At 39.0% G+C, this 22,883-nt stretch overlaps 2 protein-coding genes across 3 annotated transcripts; one reads left to right on the forward strand and one right to left on the reverse strand.

The window, feature by feature from the left end:
* Positions 1–220: 220 nt before the first annotated feature.
* Positions 221–8,754, reverse strand: LOC129818145 (transcription factor BTF3). Of its 2 annotated transcripts, none has more exons than XM_055873784.1 (6): positions 8,674–8,754; positions 3,732–3,800; positions 3,490–3,603; positions 3,028–3,229; positions 2,296–2,352; positions 221–560 (listed from the first exon to the last, which is right to left on the reverse strand). In XM_055873784.1, exons 2-6 carry the CDS (start codon positions 3,798–3,800, stop codon positions 514–516), a joined length of 489 nt encoding a protein of 162 aa, XP_055729759.1. In that variant the 5' UTR covers positions 8,674–8,754; the 3' UTR covers positions 221–513. The 2 variants fall into 2 exon arrangements, with proteins under 2 accessions (XP_055729759.1, XP_055729758.1); XM_055873783.1 differs by having other exon boundaries at positions 8,609–8,733.
* A 6,277-nt stretch (positions 8,755–15,031) lies between these two features.
* Positions 15,032–16,817, forward strand: LOC129818146 (forkhead box protein D1-like). The gene has a single exon (XM_055873785.1). The coding sequence runs from the start codon at positions 15,295–15,297 to the stop codon at positions 16,309–16,311; it is 1,017 nt and encodes a 338-aa protein (XP_055729760.1). The 5' UTR covers positions 15,032–15,294; the 3' UTR covers positions 16,312–16,817.
* The last annotated feature ends 6,066 nt before the right edge of the window (positions 16,818–22,883 follow it).

A 22,883-nucleotide genomic window follows, 5' to 3' on the forward strand; every position in this document is an offset into this window, starting at 1 on the left:
CACGGTCAATGCTACCCCATGTCAGCTCGAGCATAAATGACCTTTAAAACTTCACATTGTCGTCTATCCAGTGTGCTGCTCTATAGCATGCTTTAGATCAAATCCTGGCTTTAGGGTGCAACTAAAAAGGTAAACAGATGTATGTTAATTTAAAATACACAACTGATAAGAGGAATCACCTTTGTCCCCTTATTTCAAGTAATCAGATAAAACACCACGATTCTTTTAGTTGATAATAGCAAAATGTTTATTCCAGATATTATGGTTTCAGCCAGACTGCAAAGAAATAAGGTTCAGTAACACAGAGGAAACTGCTGAAGAGACCTCGAACCTCAGAGACAACATACAGTAACGTACATACAATCTCCCACTGACTCTCAAACTGGACACGGACAGCAGTGCACAAAATAGCATTTGGAAAATCGGGTGGCAAGAAAGAAAAATAACGTTTTGTGCCCACCCCACGGCCTAGTCAAGTCCTGTTGAGACTCTCCTGAAGGTCTGTTGTTTTCTTTAGTTTGCCTCATCCTTGGAAGCCTCGTCAAAGTTCTCCACCAGATCTGAAACAAGCGAACAGTCAGTAAGTTACATGTCAGTCAGGGAAAGAAACAAGCAATACTCTCTCCAAACATACATGCCTCCATCAGTCTTTCCACTGGTCTCAGTCCACTTAAGAAAAAAATGGTGTTTTACCTGAAACATGATCCCAGGTATAATTTCTACCACCCCCCAATAATCTGATAAATCTGTCAGGTGCATCTTTGGCTCGGTGGGGTCTAGGGTTATAATCAAAACAATTCTAAAGGTCTGAATATAATTTAAAGTGGGGGTGGGAAACTAAACTCTGTTAATGACATGATGGCATAGACCGTTAACCCCGTGTCATCGGGCTTCAACCGCTCCTCACGCTGAATGAGAGTAATTGTTTGTTACATTTGTGAAAACGTTGGGTTACGAGAAAAGGAGAGCCTTGGGAAAAGCCGTGGGTAACTAATGGCAACCTCATGTGTATGGACCATTTTTCTCCACAAAGAAAAGCAAACGGTACTTTCAGAACTCATAAACAACAAACATTTCAAACACTAAACCCACCACCCGACTCCAATCACCATCAAGTGATTGTTAGATCCCCTTAGCATGACCCACTTCACTTCCCAAAAGTAAGCAAACCTACCACGGTTCAATTATCTGCGGGAAAATACAAGTCACAGACATAAGAGAAAGTATAAATGACCAAAATGTAAAATAACACTACATGTGGTTGTTGTGGAGATTCACAGGAGCACGTCACAGAGCAAAAACTCTTAAGTGTCTAGGACAAACAGCCATTGTTGAAGATACCTACACAATCTCTATGGTCACGTTCAAATAAGGAACAAGGAAAAATAATCAATAAATGGAGATGTGTCGATCCATGCCAAAAGGGTGGGAGTGGGATGGCATCAAATCAACCGAAAGAGGCTGGTGTGATATTCTCACACAATGACGCCACTATTACTGCACTTCCACCTAAGACTGCGTCCCAGACAAAACAGTTTGGAAAAGTTTATGCGTATATTATGACAACATTGTGACGTTTTCATTCATTTTGGACGTAGGTGAGGGTTTTTCAGCGTTTTGGGCACACCACATTTTTTTCTGGAGGTAAACCGGAAATTGGTAGCCGACGTCTATGCCCCTTCGTCGGTGATTGGTCAACGGTAGGGCTTCTTCAATAAGTCTTGTCATTCAGCGAGAGACAACTCGTTTTCATGTAAATTTGTTCGAGAAATACTGCACCAAACATCTTCGTTAGACGTAAAATTCCCGACTAAGATGTTGTCAAAAATGTCACAATTAATGACAGATTTATTGAGTTATCTTAGATTGATTCAAGACTATTTTGAGGACTTTTAAAACGGACAAGCAGTGTCGCTACTACTGTCGCTTTTTTCTCATTTGTCAAGCTGAGGTCTTTTCAGGGAGTACGCGAGCACCCTCGTTTGGACCGCTAGCCAAACTGAAGCATGCTGACGCCTTTACCCCAAACCAGTGTGTCAGTGTTTTATGTTAATGAAAGCTCCAGTGTAAGTGTGTTTAATTCAGGAGTGTGACAAGACTTGTGGTGAGCAGAACCAACAACCTCTGCATCATCAAGACAGTTGCTTTCTGAGAAGGTGTTCCAAGTTCACAGTTGGCCATTGTTATGTAAATTACAAATGAAAAGTACCAGTCAGCATTTTGGGTAACACCAGGGATGTAAACTTGATGAACAATCATGACCTCTTAACTGTGAGATGGCTGTTCATGACCCACCTGGAACATCATCATCTTCCTCCTCTATGGGGGCGATTGGTGCTTTTCCATCTCCAGCTGTGATGAAGAAATAAGAGCTGTTACGAACCTGTTGCAGAGCTATGTACAAATGCCTCTGGTTTTCAGTTCAAGTTGTATACAATACATGATCATGACCTTTGTAAAATAGTCTGTTTAAACAAATGGTATTTCTATTACAATGTCAGTGCCTGCCCAGTGCTCAAAATCAATCCAAGACCCTTCAGCCCTACCTCAAACCACCCCCCATCCCAAAACTTTGAGATTGCTACTGTGCATGTTTATCTGTTTTTTTATTACCAATCCACCTCCTCACACACTTATGCTAAAGAAGTGCCTTTACTACTTGTGGCCAAGTCAAACAGATGAGGTAAAGCCTATGTTGAAATGTCAATAAAATGCATGGCCTTGAAACAAAAACAGGCTCCCTCTCAAATATATAAAAAAAGTGACAACAAAAGTGCTGCCCTTCAAAAACCAAAACATAGGCCATATTTCCCCTAAAAACAGACTCTCCTGAGCAATTAGAACCAATGGTGTATTCATTAGTCTGTTTCCTAAGCAAAAAGCATAACATTTTTTTTTACTCCAAACAGAAAACCTTTTGCAATGAAAACCGACACTGTTTGGGCAGACCCTCCACCAGTACTCCTGAACCATTAGAACCATTCCGCCCTCCTCATCTCACTCCCTCCCTCTCACAGCCCCACGTACCCTGTTTGGGCAGAGCCTCAGCCAGTCTCCGGAGGCTAGTCAGACTGTCTGCTCCCAGCTGGTTGAGGATGCTGGGGAGCATCTCTGTCAGCTGCTTGGTCTCGGCGTGGCCAGTGATGGTGAAGGTGTTGGCTGCCAGGGAGGCCTGCACTTTGGGGTTGTTGAAGTGGATCACTGTCCCCTGGTTCGTGAACATGTTCACCTGCGAGGAACAGAGGAGAAACGAGAACGGTAATGTGATGTTACTCACAGTTATAGACATACAATCTGAAAGACTAGACACCTCCCTTTCTGAAGACTCAAATACAACAGCTGGGCCTTGAAATGAACCCTACTTTGCTCTCAAAGAAATCAGTGGGTTCAATTTCATTTTTTATCACAATTAAAGTACTCCAACATCCATTTTAAAAGGGATGGTTACAGAGGGAGAGAGGACCAGTCTAACCATGGACCAGACCTTACCTCTTCAATGCCAGAGATGTTGTTGACACCTAGTTTCTTTAGGGAGAACTGGAGTTTCTTGTCATCTGCAGTTGCAGTTCTGTGCACAACCTTCTTCTTTCTGCGAGCAGTGCCCTGTAAAAGAGAACAGATAGATTCAAGTACCTGATATTTTAACACGCGAGACATGAGCTTCATATTGACATATTTTTTCTAAACATTCACTCTGAAGAAACAATTGATTGGTGTGAACAGCTTCTTACCTTGCCGCCGATGCGGACTTGTGCCTGAAGTTTGGCAAGTTTTTCTTGATTCATTATTATTTCTTTCATCTGAAATAGACACAGTATGTGTTGTATTGGGGATGCATAATATAATCGGCGAACATATCGGAATCGGCCAATACTAGCTAAAAATGCCAACATCGGTATCGGCCGATGTCTAGTTTAACTTCTTGTCAATAGGGGGAGCTGTTAGCACTATGTAATCTTGACGTTCCCAAATTAAACTGCCTCCTACTCAATTCTTGCTCGTACAATATGCATATTATTATATTATTACTATTGGTTAGAAAACACTCTCTAGTTTCTAAAACCGTTTGAATTATGTCTGTGAGTGAAACAGAACTGGACTTAAAGCAATTTTTCTAAGAGGATTTGAAAATGCTGAAATCTGCTCACTGTTCCCAGAACAGTTTATTAATTTGCCTGTCCTCTATTGGTTGAGATGCACTGCATACGCCTTCCCCTGGGTGTCAGCGAATAGGGAGACTTGAAATGGAGTCTCACATAGTTCCCAAAGGTTATAAATTGCTTGGAAACGAAGTGTCCCCTCTTTTGACTCTTCGCTCTGACGCAGGGAGGATCTTGGCATGTCGTGTTAGAAGCTCCTGTTTTAGCTCCTAGATATATCCGGCTGTTTTTATTCGATATAGGTGTTAAAGACATCATAATGTTGTTATTGTAAACCGAGTTATATCAGTTTATGTCAGTATATTGCGATTTTCGGGTATTTCATTTTCTGCCGTTGTAGGAAGTTGGGTATCTCTCTCTCTCATGCCATTGTTTACTGCTAATTGCAACGTGGAAGACGACGTTCTCCAACCTAGCAACGATTCTTTTGGACAAAGGACACCTATCCCAAGATTCTGATGAGAGTTCATCAAAAAGTAAGAACTATTTATGCTGATAATTCATTGTTGTATTTTGAGGTAACGTTAATTTTAAAAATGTAACCCAGCGATTGCATTAAGAACTAATTTGTCTTTCAATTGCTGTCCAATCTGTATTTTTTTAGTCAAGTTTATGAATAGTTTTCGATTAGAATAGGTGCCTCTCCAAGATGGCGCCGGACAGATTGCTTGAGGTTTTGGACACTATTCTCATTGTATAAGCACGATTTGTGCCGCTAAATATGCACATTTTCGAACAAACTCTATATGCATTGTGTAATATAATGTTATAGGACTGTCATCTGAAGAATTCTGAGAAGGTCAGTGAAAAAATGTATATATTTTGGTGGTTTATACGTTATCACTATTTTTGCCTTGAATCAATGCTGGTGTGATGTTTGCTATTGTGGTAAGCTAATATAACGCTATAGTGTGTTTTCGCTGTAAAACACTTAGAAAATCTGAAATATTGTCTGGATTCACAAGATCTGTGTCTTTCATCTGCTGTACGCTGTGTATTTTTAAGAAATGTTTTATGATGAGTAATTAGCTAATACACGATGGTCTCTGTAGTTATTCTAGTCGCTTTGGTGAGAGTTGTGATGGTGGCTGCAATAGTAAACTCTGATTTATACCTGAAATATGCAAATTTTTCTAACAAAACATATGCTATACAATAAATATGTTATCAGACTGTCATCTGATGAGGTTGTTTCTTGGTTAGTGGCTATTTATATCTTTATTTGGTCGAATTTGTGATAGCTACTGATGGAGTAAAAAAATGGTGGAGTAAAGAAGGTGTCTTTTGCTAACGTGGTTAGATAATAGATTTACATATTGTGTCTTCCCTGTAAAACATTTTAAAAATCAGAAATGATGGCTTGATTCACAAGATGTGTATCTTTCCTTTGGTGTCTTGGACTTGTGATTTCATGAACATTTTATTATATGATATCCCTGTGGCTTTAGGCTAGGCTAGTCAGCTTTTTTGATGGGGGTGCTCCCGGATCCGGATTTGTGAGGCGTTAGAGGTTATTAATGCCGATGTACAAAACCGATGACAAAGCTGACGTGCATTCCTATATAACGTAGGTACATTATGTAATGACGCCGCGTAAAATTTTGCGCTATACGTGCAACACAGCATTCCTAAACTAGCCCACAATGTCTGCTGTGTGGAAAGAGTTACACATTTTCAGTGAGACAACTCAAAGGCGAAATCCATTAAAGCCAAGATAATAGAATTCATTGCCGTTGACAATCAACCGTTCTCTGTCGTGGGTGATGTTGGCTTTCGCCAACTGGTTGAGCACCGGTACACACTACCAAGGGCGCCATTGTTCAGATGTTGCCCTACCGGAGTTGCACAGTAATAGCGTCACTGCTATTAGCTTCACGACATACATACTATGGAACGCCGTTTGGGTCTTTGCGTGTCAAAAAAGATACAATAGCACTGTCAAAGCTGTACAAAAAAGTCTGCAAACAAGCAAACACCAGCCACGAACGATGTGTTTACGATAGCACATTGGTTATGAAGCAATTTTTTTGACCACAACTTCTGGGGTAGCTAGCTTTAGTTTGGTACCTAGCTAGCACCAATACAACCAGCCTGAAAACAATGACCAGTAGAAACTGCAGTCATTTTCATTATTCTTAGCAATAATTTAGTATTCCTTGTGAGTAAGTATTAGCTAGGTTGCCACTTGTTGTTCACCTATTGAAATTGAACTTCAGTTCATGAAAATAAATAGCTAGCCAGCTACTTAACCCCGTTGTCCAAAGCTAACTTTATAAGCAGCCAGCTAGCTTCATCTGGCTAGTGAGGCTCAACCGGACTGGGTTATATGTTGTGACAGCCACAATAAGGATTAGGCACAATAGTAGAATTTGCAGTTTGCCTTCAAAATCAAAGCATGTCATTGATGGTGATGCAAATGAATACAAATAGTAGAATTATGTCATGCTTTTATTTTGAAGGTTTTGTGGCTAATACTTATTGTGGCAAGCTTCACATAGATGGGTCCGACCATTAATCAAATAAGAACTGTTTTATAAATTAGGGTTATTTTAGATGATGACGTCTAGCTATAGAGTTAGCTAGCTAACTATAGCTACTGAAACCGATTATGTTGTTTTGCTATGTTTTTGGGGAAGGACATTGTTTGCATCCATGAGCTATCTAGCTTTTTTTTTTAATATATAACCAACACTGTAGGTGCGTGAGACAACTTTACCAGCATCATAACATACGTATCGATGAATCGTTGTGACATATGAAATATGAGTGATAGTGTAATCAGTGTAATAACTATGTAAAAAATTAATGAGCGCGTAAAATTATTATGTGACGTGCAGTCATATTCAGGTCGTGATTGGTCAACAAGCTTATTTGACACGTCAAATAGTGTTAAATAGTATATTTTTTTGACGTGCAAAGACCCAAATGGCGTTCCATGGAACTCCTGGTTGAGAATGAAACGACTGAATAAATGAACAACGTAACAGCACAACAAGTGAGTGAAATAAATAGGTTTTGATTATATTTTACTGGTAATGGGGACATACGTAAATGCCTGCAAAATAACTTTTTGGTCAGTGTGGTATGTGTGTCTATAACCTTTACTTAACTAGGCAGTTAAGAACAAATTCGTATTTACAATGACAGCCTACCCCAGCCAAACCCGGACAACGCTGGGCCAATTGTACGCCGCCCTATGGGACTCCCAATCACAGCTGGATGTGATACAGCCTGGATTCGAACCAGTGACTGTAGTATCACCTCTTGCACTGAGATGCAGTGCCTTAAACCGCTGCGTCCATGTGTGTGTGTTAACTATTTAACTTAACATTTTAAATACCGGTATTCTTTTTTTGGAAAAGAAAATATCGCCCAAAAATGTGATATCGGTGCATCACTAATATATATATATATATATTAGCTACAAACATCACACATAAGTACATGTAGCCTGGCTATCTTAATTGTGTCATAAAATACAAGTTGAAGGCACACGCCTTGGCAAGTGAGTACTAGTATTCTGTTCATGTAAATTAGCAAATACCCCAAAACCAGTAAATCAAGATTATGGTTGGAAGTTAAGGCAAAGCTGCGGTATGTCTTCTAAACTGCCTGTTGAGCAGTACAGTATCATCTAGCAGTTGCCATTAACTAGCTACCGTTAGCTAGATAATTACAGTAGAAGTAGAATGTGAAAAAGTTACTCGTCCTACAGACACAGACCTGCAAACAAAACAAACGATTCGAGGTTTAATTACAAATTAATTAACTGTACCTAATGTTACCTAGCTGTCGTTTGTCTGCTAGACTGAGACTATCAACCAATTTACCAGTAACGTTAGTTAGCAAGTTAGGGCGGCAGGTAGCCTAGTGGTTAGAGTGTTGGACTAGTAACCGAAAGGTTGCCAGATTGAATCCCCGAGCTGACAAGGTAAAAATCTGTCGTTCTGAACAAGGCAGTTAACTGTTCCTAGGCCGTCATTGAAAATAAGAATTTGTTCTTAACTGACTTGCCTAGTTAAATAAAGGTAAAATACAACAAATACAAATGTCTGTCCGGATATGGGTGCTAGCCAGCTGGTTAATAATCGGTCGTTATAACGGTTATCTAATGCTAACGTTCGCAAACTAGCTACCTACACTAGTTAAGAAGTTTTAAGAGCGGAATATGGCGAGACCATTTAAAACCTTGACCATCGATACGCCAATGCTCTACACGCATTTGAGAGATTGACGATTACCACTGATAAGTATAAACCAGATATTAAACGATTTAGTTAACGGGCCTTGTGCCGCTGCTGGCTAGATACCAAGCTAACAGGTTAGCCAACGTTAGAAAGGGGCCTGTATGTTGAACTCCACCTCTCATGTCTACACTCGTTTACGAAGTCCCCGTGAGTTCAAACTCCAAGATTTTCACATGTCTGATAACCAAGGATATTGTTTACCTTGTGTCGTTGAAGAATGGCAGAAACAGTGCAGGAAAGAAGGTATTTTAGAGCTCCTAACTGACCTGCACACTAGCAGCGCGCACACGCGGGGAGCAAGATGGAAGCGAAAGAGGCTGGAGGAAGTGACGTGCGGGCAGAGGTGCAACCGCGAGAAGGGCCGATGGGCCAGTAGAAATGTCCCTATCTCTGACTAAAAGACCAAGGGAGTGCCCTGTCCTGCCCTCACCAATATAAAACTTATTTCAGTGAAATTACATTATTAATTTTACTAGATTGAATAGCAAGCCTTTATATATATATATATATATACGAATAGATTGTAATTACTCATCAGTGAAAGAGTAGAATAGAACTGTACCTAACTATTCTCCGGTGTAGGCCGTCATTGTAAATACGAATTTGTTCTTAACTGACTTGCCTAGTTAAATAAAGGTTCAATTCTGTTGAGTAGGCCTAGCCCTACCTTTCACTTGTTCATCTTAATTATGTTTTAGAAGGAATGTCTATGGTGTGATCAGCTACACATTACACCCTGCATTCTCAGACATATTGTAAGATTGGCCTTCTCATTCTGTGGCTGAGAACAAAGTGGAAAGTGCCACCATAGCCCAGACCAAGCCTAACCTACACGTGGAATGAAATTATATTTTTTAATTCAGCCTAAAACTTGGTTCCCATATCTAAAGCCTGTCATAATGCAATTGCAGTAGGGCTATATGTACTCACACTGGTATACAACTGGTGTACCTGTTAATGGAATTTTCAAAGATTTTCAAGAAATGTCCAGTACAATACACAACTCCCATGGTAATGTGAACACAAAAATGTTGCTCTCAACCTTTGCCTATAGCGTTTCATAGTCACCACTACATTACCAGATTGAAGTTAGCAATGTTCAGTTTGTCCCAACAGACACAATCTCAAGTATTTTCACAAGTATTTGTTAAGTTGCCTATTTATGAATTCTAATTATTTGCAGGGATACACAACATCCGGAAATATATGTACAGTGCCTTTAGAAAGTATTCATACTCCTTGATTTATTCAACATTTTGTTGTGCTACAGCCCGAATTCAAAATGTATTAAATATATTTTCTTTTCACCCATCTACACACAATACCCCATAATGACAAGTGAAACATGGTTACAGAAATTTTACCAAATTGATTGAAAATGAAATACAGAAAGTATTCACACCTCTGTTAGAATCCCCTTTGGCAGCCATTACAGCTGTGAGTCTTTCTAGGTAAGTCTCTAAGAGCCTGGATTGTACAATATTTGCACATTATTCTTTTTAAAATTCTTCAAGCTCTGTCAAGTTGGTTGTTGGTCATTACTAGAAAGCCATTTAGACATAAACAAAAAGTACAAAAAGTAGACATAACACAAAACATTTCAGGAAAATTCTTGAAAATCTGTTGAAGTTACATAAAAACACTTTTCTGACAATTAGAGGAGTTTAGAAAAAAGTAACAATGCATATAAACAAATTATTTTCTTTGAGAGACTAAAAACAAGTCTCTAGAGCTAGATTTTCAAGTCGATTTAAGTCAAAACTGTAGCTAGGCAACTCAGGAATATTCAATGTCATCTTGGTAAGCATATTATATATATTTGGCTTGTGTTTTAGGTTATTTTCCTGGGGATTTCTCTACCAGTGTCTGTTGGAAAGCAGACTGAACAAGGTTTTCCTTTAGGATTTTGCCTTTGCTTAGCTCTATTCCATTTCTTTTTATCCTAAAAAACTCCATAGTCCTTGCCGATGACAAGCGTACCCATAACATGATGCAGCCACCACCATGCTTGAAAATATGAAGAGTGGTACTCCGTGATGTGTTGTGTTGGATTTGCCCCAAATATAACACTTTGTATTCAGGACATAAAGTTTGTTTCTTTGCCACATTTTTTGCAGTTTTACTTTAGTGCATTATTGCAGACAGGATGCATGTTTAGGAATATGTTTTATTGTGTACAGGCTTCCTTTTTTTCACTCTGTCATTTATGTTAGTATTGTGGAGTAACTACAATGTTATTGATAATCCGTTTTCTCCTATCACAACCATTAAACTCTGTAACTGTTTTGAAGTCACCACTGACATCATGGTGAAATCGCTGAGCGGTTTCCTTCCTCTCCGGGAACTGAGTTAGGATGGACGCCTGTATCTTTGTAGTGACTGGGTGTATTGATACACCATCCAAAGTGTAATTAATGACTTCACCATGCTCAAAGGGATTTTTACCCATCTACCAATAGGTGCCCTTCTTTCCAAGGCATTGGAAAACCTCCCTGGTCTATCTGGTTGAATTCACTGCTCGACTGAGGGACCTTACAGATAATTGCATGTGTGGGGTACAGAGATGAGGTAGTCATTCAAAAATCATGTTAAACACTATTTTTGCACACAGTGTGCGTCCATATAACGTATTATGTGATTTGTTAAGCACATTTTTACTCCTGAACTTACCTAGGCTTGCCATAACAAAGGGGTTGGATACTTATTTACACAAGACATTTTCACTTTTATATTTTTTATTAATTTGTAGACATTTCTTAAAACATAATTCCACTTTGATATTATGGGGTATTGTGTCTAGGCCAGTGACACAAAATCTCACAAAATGTGGAAAAAGACAAGTGGTGTGAATACTTTCTGAAGGCACTATAGATATCTTTATTATAAATAATACTATATCACCCTTGACAGTGTGATGCTGAAGTGTTAAAAATGTCTCAACTTCAACGTGCCCCATTCTCCCCTACACACTCTCTCACATACACACTCTCACACACACACTTTCTCTCTTTCTCTCTCTCTCTCTCTCACACACACACACACACACACGACACACGACACATCATGTCTGATCACGGACATGTACCCGCACGCACGCACAGGTATTGTCTTGCCTTTTATGCATGTGATACATATTAATCACATGCTACCAAGTCCCCAGAGAGAGACTGACTCTTTTGGTGACATTTATAGGATTTGTCAGCGCGAGAAGCAGGGATTGCGTTCAGCAGTAAGTGCTTTCTTGGTACCCCGTGGCACTGAAACACCATCCGATCGTAGAGAGGAATTTATAAACACTTTAGAAGTGGTTTACCACAAATGCGAACCCTGCTTTAAAGACGGACTCCAGCGTCAGCTCACGAATTAATTTAACTATAGCCCAAACCATGCCTGTACTACTAACTAACTCAATGAAATAATTTCGAATGAGGATTTATAGAATACATGATGCAAACAGGCTAAATGTTTTTCCCACGGCCAATGTAGGTGACAATCGTGACATATCAGCCCATAACTCTGTACATCAAATCCCATTTGATTTATCTTCAGAAAGCGTCAGTGTCGAGCACAAAAATAATTCATTAAAATAAATGACTACAGTTGTTATCAACTTTCACCTACCATTAACTTTTAATATCGCTAACCAGGCCCCAGTCTATCAAATTTATTGAATCAATTTGTAATTATTATTCGGTTTACGTGACTGGTCATTTAATCTCAAAGTGACTGGTCATTTGGTCTCCGGGTCTTTCCGTAGCCCTCTCCAAGACTAGGTTATTGCATGTCTAAAATAGTATTTCAAAAAAGGCATAGGCCTATTAAACGAATTAAGTTCAACAAGGCTTTGTTTTCAAAAATAGCAATTAATTTGCCATGCACGGTCAGCATCACCCGAGATTCTTTAATAGCCAAGTATTTTCTTACAGAAATAAAACATGTAATATTCAATTCACTTAGGCTTACCTTACTCTTTTACTACCTTAACATTATATATGCATTATAACATTATATACATTATATATATACATTTATATACATTATGTAGTGCGTGTGGAAATATGTAGACCTACTTTCTGAATGATTGTACAATAAAGACAGCATAATGTCCGTCATAGTCAAAGGCCCAATAGCTATTAACAGCGCATACATTTGCCATTTACTGCACTAGCACAAATAAACTGATAAACAAACACTGTCACATGCGTGACTTTTGCTCCAAATAATTCAAACAGGTTTTTACGCACGACTTTTTTACGCACGAAATAACTACTCTATACCAATGGTGTGTTAATTCTGAAGAGTTAAATCAAAAGACAATTAGTTCGATAGTCATTGAAAATACTATTAAGACCTGTCTGAGAGATGTGTATTGGAGAAAGTTCTAATGGTCCGTTGGCGAGGTGTAGGCTTGAGGCAGTTGTCAGCCAATTGGTCATTTGTGAGAGTGAAAGGGCTTGCATGTAACTGATAAACTGTTACTGTAATATAAATAGTATGCAGATTTAATTCAAAAGAACGAAAGGGAAAACAAAAGTGCTGTCATTGTGAAACATTTGAAAGCTGAAGTTGTCAAAGTAGACATCGTGTTGAGAGTATGGACTATTTCTCCGCTAGATGGTGCTGCATGGTCCAACATAAACGCTACAATAGAGGTGTTTATAGGCCAGAGTAAAATAAACATAAGTCATCATACAACTCTGAATCAACCATGGGTTAGCTATTATATGGTCATCATCAAGCATTTTCTTATTGACATAAAGATCACCTAAACCCATTCATCCTCATCTCTACAATACAACAGATGCATTTAATCGTTCTATATAGGCTCTATTGTTGTAGTCTAGGCTACTTTTGTAGTCTATAGGTTTTCTGAATTTACTAACATAACTAAGTGGGGGACATAGGAGACATTGTGATAACAACAGTAATAAATAATCTATTTGGATTCAAATATACTTTTACCTATAGGCCTACTTTATTGTTGCAAACAGTAACGTTCTTTATCAACGAATGGTGATGTTTGATAGATTTTCAGCGCTTTTAAAAAGTATTTTATCTAATGAAAAGTTTTATTTCGTACCGATTTGTTGTTTCATGCACCCAAAATTGGTATATGAGAGATATGATCAAGTGTCACTCACTCCAAGCTGAGGTCAAGAGATGTCTTACATCTAGTTTTGTGGAAAATATGCATGATTTAGCCTATACGTGACTGACATCCATAATGTTTGATTTTAGTGCACTAACAAAGCGAGTCCCAGTTTAAATTGTAAGTGTCACATTTTGGTTCAAAATGTGACACTTAAAAATGTAGATTCTTCACAGTCGACCAACTTCATGAAAGTAACTGTCTCCTAGGTGTTGGAAGGGGTTCTGTAGAATGAAATATAGAACCATAGCCTTTAATTAAAAGTTGATGGGTGAGAAGGAAAATATTAGCACTCATAAGGTGTAGCTTCTCGTGCGTACTTCTCGTGCGCACTTCTCGTGCGTACTTCTCGTGCAAAGGCAATGAAATGGAAAATCACAACCGGGAAGTTGTTTTGAAATAGCATTTCAGATCATGAAAAGTTCCGTTTTACAATATAGTTATAAGCCTACATTTCATACTCTTTATATATTTCAAATGAATTACTTAATTGAAAAGCATCCTATAGGCTTATGTTGTTGTAGTTTTAAAGTAGGCTTCTATGAATAAGGAATAGGAAAGGTTGCTGTGCGTTAAGCTATTACGCACGTGTAGACCTACAGAAATGTCTGCACACTCTTTTGCGGGAGTCGTATCACGTAAGGCTGCTTTAACCTACACTGTTACATGGATACAATTATAATATTGTACACTAGATAACAGGATCCAGGTAACCCAAATAAATAATGTTATACTGTATGCATAAACATCACAATCATTTATCAAAAATCATATCAACTCATCAAAACAGCAGATTTATTTGATGTTTTCCCCCTTTATTTAGAAAAACATCAATCAGAGCTATAAAGTCAGTGCACGGCAGAGGCCCTTATTTCTCGAGCTGCTCGCATGCTCTGCGTGACCCGTGACTGATGCGAGTTAACAGCGGACTATTTTCTATTACAAATGGCTCGCGGATAATCTAGATAACTACTGGATCACGCAAACTATAAAGCGTGGAGAGTGGTTCATGAAACTCCGACTGTAAACATTTGTATTTATTTTATGAATCATGAATTATCTGAACTATTACATTGTTTCTTAAAATCCATAACTTTATAAATACTTATCGTTTATGCCAATTATTTAAAACATAACATTCCACTATCATGTTACAGCTTTTTATCACATTAGATTATGATCTATAAGGGATAGTCCTACCATCATGGGCTTTGTTCTGCATGCAGCCTTCTATCTTCTATGTTCAGTGATATAGGCCTATTTTTTTGCCAAACATTTAGCTGAAATGAAAGGTTTAGATTCATTATATTTGTATACCAAGATGACCACCAAAAAGAGAACCAAACTTTTTTAAATCGTACACAGTTACACAATTGTTGCTATTTTTTTTTAAATCTCTTCATTTGCCTTGGTGACGTTCCCTCGCCATGTGATCAGAGCTCTGGTATAAAGCGTGAGGGAAGATCCGCCCTCTTTAGGATTCAGGTTTGGCCTTTTTCAGGTCTTTCCACTGACTAGCATCCGGATGTGCGATATTGAACAACGAAAAAAGCCCTAAAACATATGGTAGTGGCTGGAGAAAGGGACATCTATTACAGCCGGCGTGCTCCTCTAACTCCGTCATATGAGTTGTCTTGGAAGAGAGCAGAGTAGCACGGGCAGTATATCCTCTTCCTATCCGCCGTAGCTTCTGGGAGCGCACAGCACAGTGCAGCCTCTACACAGCCAGCGGTGAGCCATGACTCTGAGCTCCGAGATGTCGGATGCCTCCATCCTTTCGGAAGAGACAGACATCGACGTGGTCGGCGAGGGGGAGGATGGGGACAGCCAAACGCGCTCTTACGTAGACGAGGTGGCGCAGATGCACGATGACCTGCTGTCTGGCTCCCCGCCATGCCTGGACAGCTCCTCGTCCCGGGATCCTTACAAACCAGCCAGTAAGAACACCCTGGTGAAGCCCCCTTACTCCTACATCGCCTTGATCACTATGTCAATTCTTCAGAGCCCCAAGAAGCGGCTCACCCTCAGCGAAATTTGCGATTTCATCAGCAACCGTTTCCCGTACTACCGGGAAAAGTTCCCCGCGTGGCAGAACTCGATCCGACACAACTTGTCCCTGAATGACTGTTTCGTCAAGATACCGAGGGAACCGGGGAACCCCGGGAAGGGAAACTACTGGACCCTAGACCCGGAGTCCGCCGATATGTTCGATAACGGCAGCTTTCTGAGACGACGGAAACGCTTTAAACGGCAGCAGCAGCAGGACTTTCTGCGGGAGCACAACAGTTTTATCCCCACCGCTGCGTACGGCTATGGACCTTACGGCTGCGGCTACGGTATCCAGCTGCAGTCCTACCACACACACTCTGCGATTTTCGCGTTTCAGCAGCAACAGTCCAGGCATTCACACACGGGGACCATTATTCCGGCACCGTCCTTAATGCCCACCACTGACTTGGCCAGGAGCCGGTTCTATCCCCAGCTCAGCCCCAGCCTGGCTTCACCCATACAGACTGCAGCCAAGTCCAGCTCGCCTGTCCAGCGCTCTCCCTTCTCCATTGAGAGTATCATTGGTGGGTCGCTGAGCCCTGCGCACTCTCAATGTGCGTTGCGGACTTCTCCTCTTGTTCCAATGTTATCGTCCTCCCTCGCGCCACAGTCGCCCAACCAGTCGCAGAGCGTGCACCCAGGAACTCTTTTACACACGGTCGAGAACTTTCCCAACAGAATTGTGAACGGTACTAGTGGCTGTTAATTTCTATAAACTAACTTCAAAGTTTTCAAGAAATATGAACAAAAACGCCCCTCTTTGAAGGTAGGATTATTTTCGTATGTTTTTGTTGTTGTTGGGGTAACACGCAGCTGAATTATGGATATTTACACTAGGGCTTATTCATGCTGTAAAAAATATATTATATTTATGTTAATAACATTTTAGTGTCAATCTAATTTTCTCTCCACAAAATGTTTCGTTGTTTATGAAGTGATTCGTTTAAGTCACTGTCTAGGGCGTCTCAGGATCGACGTAATGAAACAGCTTATAAATGATCACGTCTAAAACAATGTATATTGTGTCACACACACCAATGTTTTTGTAGTTTGACAAATTGAAACATTTTTACTGTTTTGATTTGTGCTTTGTATTGAAAAGACACAAAGATGAAAGTAATTCATTTATATGCAGTGTGTGCTTATTTCAGTAATAAAACATTGTACATTCTTTGGCAAGTATTGTATAATTTTTTACACGGTTTGTTTTTCAACAAGAATAAATATTGTTTTACAAAAAAAACTCTTTGCCTGGAAAGTAACTTATGAATAAGTAAGTAATAATCTAAGTCTAGAAATTAGCCTAATGTAGGCCCACACTTGACCACGTGCATGAAGTGGCCTGTTGTGTTGTTTCATGTTTTTGAAAGACCTATCCTTTTCATTTTTGTTAAGAAACATATTTCCAAAAAGTAATAGACAATGTAGGCTATAACCTATTGAGTGGGCACATAATAATATCAATATGGCTACTGCCCTTATAATAATAAACTACTAACACTACAACTACTAGTCCGCAGCTGCTGTTAATTAAACAAAATATATAATAATAATAATAATAATAATAACAATGAATCTAAATTGCTGTTACAATGACTCATGGACATGTTTGATTTGGTTCACATATAGCCTACAGATTAACAACAGAGTGTATTCTTCTTTTACTTATGTTCCATATTTTACTGCACAAACTGAAAGAGAGAGTGAGAATCAGGTGTTGTAACATTATTATTGTATAAATAATAATTCACTTTCAGTGTTAAATTACCAAAGATGGCACCATTACTTTCAACAGGCCAAGGGGTGCAAGATAAACTTCATATTCGCTACCCATAGACCTGTAAGAAACTTTGCGTGCGTGTGCGTGTGCGGGAATGCGTGTGTGTGTGACTTTAAGAACATGTAGGCCTACAACTCTATACCATTAACAATCTGAATAAAGATTTTGTTCAGACTTTTCAAAATGTATCTTTACACACACAAACAGCCACAATTTAGGCCTCGTGTGTGTGTGTGTGGCCTAGCTGTGTCTGTAATTGAATGTAATTACATTTTCCATGCACGGGATGGATGACAAACCTTGGACCTACAGGTCCATTTGCCCTCTCCCACATGTATCCTTGTAATTACACTTGGTGGACAAGCCGGTGTCACTGGAGTGACAGAGACTGTATTTTGCTACCTTCAGGACCGACGGTGATTATCACGCGGGTGATCCGAGGCAGCTGGCTCGGGCTCTTGAGAAAACACTGCTCCTCGACCAATTCATTATCTCCTCATACTTGTCACAGTTACCACGAGAGAGAGAGATGTATTGGTCAGCGAGGCTATACTCCTTAACATCCATAGCCCAGAGCAGTAGGCTACAGACATGCGCCGTGGCGAGGGTTGTTACAAGGAAAGTAAGACGATTTGATGCGCATTAGGAAACATATGGATATGTGAATACAAAAAGACTAGCCTATATATTAAAACGCGCGCCAGGGGCATAACGTATTTATCATGCAATTATGCATCAATAGATATTAGTAGACATATAGCCCACATCTCATTAGTAGAAGCCATAACATTAGATCTATCCGCCACTGTCCTCAATGATGAGCCTATGGATAATAATAGGATCATGGTGTGTATAGGCTTTGGCTATATGATGTTATTTTGGATGATGCTAAAACAATAGACCTGCATCTCTTTACTAAATATAACATTCCATATTCAAAGCAGGTGTTTGTAAGAAAAGGCTGGAAAGTTGATTTTCAGAAGGCCTCATCCTCACAACATCAAGGCTGTGGCGTGATGCATGGGCCACAAGCCAAGAGAAAGACCTCCTCTCTTCGAGGGAAGGACCACTATTTTGCGTGTGTTATCCATCCGTGACTACAAATGCGCATCCCCGTCGCCCGGCCGCGTGTTAATGGCGCCACTGCGTGCTTCCCAGTTGCAGAGGAAATGCGTGTAGCAATAGCTAGATCCACTCAGCGCCGTGCGTCGCTCAGAAACAGTTCACTAGGCCACCGGAGGACAGCAGCATGCGTGATGATGTAACACGCAAGCCAGGCAGCCAGAGCAGAGCGAGAGAGAGCGTCCATGGCCCTACACTCACACCACGCCGGGTCGCAACCTGCTTATTGGAGACTGAGGTCACATATTTGTTCGTGCTAAATGATAAACATAACTCGTAAAAAAGGGTCAAGCAGGAGCGAGACATGACTAAAGACGACTTTTAGCATTTCACAGGCAATACATGTATGCAGAGAGCCGCCCGTAGCTGAGAGATTGAGAGATGATATAAATGGAGTCTATTGGCTTTATGTATATTCAAATATGGATATGTAATGCCATACAAACTCGGAGTGCTGAAATCTAGGAAATGTACCATATAGGCCTGCAAAAATTTGAATATTTTCAACGCGTGGGCCACATGCAATCCTACGATGTTGTTAACAATTAATCTAGTTTGAAATAGCCTAATAATTTGTAAATGTTGAATATTTTCATCACGCACACACACACACTATAGGCCCATGCACAGAAAAAAATATGTTGTCTTCCTTGTAAATCTCTATAAAATATAAGGCCTATTGCTACCTAAACTGCCCTCATAATGTAATTTGTATTAGTAGCCTTTAATCTGTGTATGTTTATGTTTACTTTAATAAATATGGGCTACTCAAATGCACAAATATAAATGTATTAGATTTCAGAAAATATGTAACTTTTTGTTGGATCTTTCATGATTGGAGAAACAGGATTGTATGATTAAAATAATGTGTGTGGTAGGCCTACAAGTTCTGAAATAAGAGAGAAACGGCCTGACCAGCGTACTCTTCACCATCGCTGGATTGTAATGAAGTGAGACTAAAATGGTTTGGTTATGAGTGTGACTGAACGACAGTAGTAACTAGACTAGAATAGAATAGAATAGAAAGCAAAAAACACGATACGTCTGAGAAAAGAATCTTCACGCAATGACACTGCAGAATATCAGACACATTTAAAGCAAATCAATTCAACAGTGTAAGATGGTGTACAACATTCAAAAAGCCGCATAGGACAATAAAATGCACACAATTATAAATGAATAGATACATATTTATTCATATTGAATCCGTTGGAATATAAGACCACATTCTTTCCTAAAATGTATTTTTTTGCGACTGGCATTCCATTGGTCTTGTAAGGCCTAGCTTCTGCAGTGTTCCCATAGAATTAGAAATTAGAATACGTAATTTATTAGGATCTCTATGCGTGTTCCAATGTCAATCTATGCAACCAAATTAAACAATTTTCAAAAGTTGTGTGTCATGCAATAGGCTATTTATCTTTCCAGCAAACGTAATATAGAAGAGCAGTCTGCCCACGAAAGGTTGAAGTACAGCCTACCCACAAATACAAAATAAGATCAAATAAATGTTTTGAACGAACACAAACAAGTTCCCTTCAGAATACCATACAGGCTTTAGGCATACATATACCACCATGTCATAAATCAGATGGTCTGCATGCGCATGGAAACCCACTAGCCTACTTTTTTCTTTATCCGTCAGTGATTTGAATAAATAAGTGTACAAGTTGATTGATTCACACGTTCTCCCTTTTTTCCCTTTTAAAATAGAAAATGCGTTAATTTATTTTATGAATCCCTTTTTTGCATGTTGTCACAAAGTGCTTTACAGATACCAAGCCTAACATTAGTAACTTGCTAAGTTGATATTAATAACGTGCTAACAACAGTTAAAGGTCTGCATGATCTTCATAACTTGCTTTGTTTCTGCTATTGATATGGGAGAGCAGTTTGGGGGCTTTGTTATGTTTGACATATATGTCTATAGCCTGGTTGTTCCGTGTTGTTATTAGCCTACACATGCACCGCAGCACGGCATATCAGATCACAAAATTGATATTAATAGCCATGTTTCGATAATCCCTTGTTGTCTTTATTATGTATTTCACCCTTTCTTGAAAGTTTAGCCTAACTGGCCCTAAACCTACATTCACTTAGAAAAAGTGTAACCTTTGACCCATTATATTCTCACCCCAATTTATATTGGATGTTGATTGGATAAACTGTAGCCTATTCGAGATGTTAACCAAAATAAAAGTAGCCTAACTTGATAACTGATCACTAGGACTCAACGGACTTCATATTAAATAATTTGGCCAGTTTGATTTGCAATTTTTTACATAAAATAAATAAATACAATTTTAGGAAATAGTACCACATCGATATAAATCCAAACCGATGGTTCAACTTCGAGTATCGAGTTTGAGTCGTTTAACCCAAAGGCTATTGAATAATTGACTGCTATAGGCTACTATCTATATTTGACAAATGTGTGAGTGTGTTCGATGACGGAAGTCCACAAATGTAGCCTATACAATAAAATAAGTAAAAGTCCGGAAAAATAAGGAAAAGTTCTAGTTAAATTATAGTTATAGGTGACTGTGCGGTTAACACGCGATTTTTAGCAAATTTCACGTATCATGTGGGCATCAGCCTCCTTGAGAGCGTGACTGAAGCTCCGCAGTTAGCAGTTTATCCTTGGTGGGTCACACAGGTCACGAAAAACGGGGCTAAAACCAAAACACTCAGCTCACAAAGCAACCTGAAGGCGCCGATAAGCCAACCTAGACTAGAGAAGGAGCAGAACTATAGCCTATTTCGAGAGTTTTTGCTAACATTAGATCCAAACGAATTCAGGAACAAAGGCATTTATTCAAAGTTGTTCTTTTAGTCACTTCATTTAAAATAAATGTTGCTATAAAATAGGTTGCCTCAACCTCACATTTAGCCAGTGCCTCGAAAACAAAAGTTAGGCATTATGGACTTATGCTGTGCAGCTGAAAATACAACAAATATGTTTACAAAGACAAATGATTGATGAACAACCAGTAGGTCTAGCCGCCTAGACAAAGGAAAGAATTAAGAATGAAGAATTTCTAAAATGAAATCCACCTTACAAGTGTGGGACAAAGATTTGTGCTGGAGCTCAGTGGACTACATGGGGGGTGAATCCACACAGTACTCTGGTCTTACTATTGCGTGAGAAGTCAACCTATATCTTTCAGATGAGAAGAGTGGTACACAATACTAGAATGGGTGGTAGAGCTAGCTTTATGGAACATTTAGGGCCTAGGGGCACACCTTCAGATCCTCAGACAGTCTCTTTGCACCATCACCACCATCACAGACAACACTCTCAACAACTTTCAATTCAACAGGACTGAGAAAAAGCTATGTTTTTTTTGTATTGTCAATGGGTGTACTTAGCTCATGATCTTTCAGTTTAATGTTTAGGATTATAGTTCCAAATTCATCTTTGTGTGTATGGATAAAAAAATATAGTTTAATATAATATATGCCAGATAACAGACACTTTTATCCAAAGCAACGTAGTCATATGTGCATACATTTTATGTATGAGTGGCCCTAGGAATGGAACCCACAACCCAGGTATTGCTGACGCCATACTCTACAAACTCAAACTCACATACAGAACCACGAACTGCATTGAAAAGCTTTGAAAAGTTTGTCTTTACATTACATGTGTTGCTCCATAATCTTGACTTGTATAGGCTACTAACTTACTTTTATTGAGACATAAACCTACAATGTCATTTTAGGACTATGCATTTGCTATAATGTACACCAAAACTACATAAACTATTTACATAATCTATAAAGAATTCATAACACATCATAAATAATTAATAGACATGACATAAGCCCACTAAATCTGTTTACCAAAGTTTTATGACTTTTATATAATATATTATATTGCATAGTATTCAATAAATATGACATCAAAGTGTATTTTCTATCCATAGTTCCATCTGACTGACATAATGTATATTAGATGCATTGTAAAATACCTTGTCAACTTCTAACAGTGCTCTGCAGTGTATAACTGTGATGAATGCTTTACATAGATACATGTAAATAATGTAAATCATTTGAATCAGTGTGGAAGCCTGTGTCCTTCCCTCCACCTTCCTCGTAAAGTTAATTAATCATTCATGAATTATATATTTTAAGAGAAAGCCCTTGGTTGGTCTGTGGTCTGAAACTTGAGCTGCAAAAATGATCTTATTTTATGGACATGGTTTGAATCAATGGTTTCTTTTACTTTCCATTCTACTAATTTCCATGGTACTCTCTCTAACTCTCTCTCCCATATATAATAAAGTACAAAGCCTCATCAGTCCCTACTGCAATAGTCAATAAACTTTCCTCCATATATATACACTTCTGTCACATTCATACAGGTGTCCACAGAT

The sequence above is a fragment of the Salvelinus fontinalis genome, chromosome 21 (genome assembly GCF_029448725.1).
Source record: "Salvelinus fontinalis isolate EN_2023a chromosome 21, ASM2944872v1, whole genome shotgun sequence".
NCBI classification, from domain to species: domain Eukaryota; kingdom Metazoa; phylum Chordata; class Actinopteri; order Salmoniformes; family Salmonidae; genus Salvelinus; species Salvelinus fontinalis.

Bases quoted from the DNA above. Each gene is read 5' to 3' on its own strand.
- LOC129818146 (XM_055873785.1), top strand. From the start codon at position 15,295: ATGACTCTGAGCTCCGAGATGTCGGATGCCTCCATCCTTTCGGAAGAG.
- LOC129818145 (XM_055873784.1), bottom strand. From the start codon at position 3,800: ATGAAAGAAATAATAATGAATCAAGAAAAACTTGCCAAACTTCAGGCA. The intron at 3,230-3,489 runs GTAAGGTCTGGT...TGTTCCTCGCAG, and splicing joins ACATCTCTGGCATTGAAGAG to GTGAACATGTTCACGAACCA. The intron at 561-2,295 runs GTGGGTCATGAA...CGCTTGTTTCAG, and splicing joins GGAAGATGATGATGTTCCAG to ATCTGGTGGAGAACTTTGAC.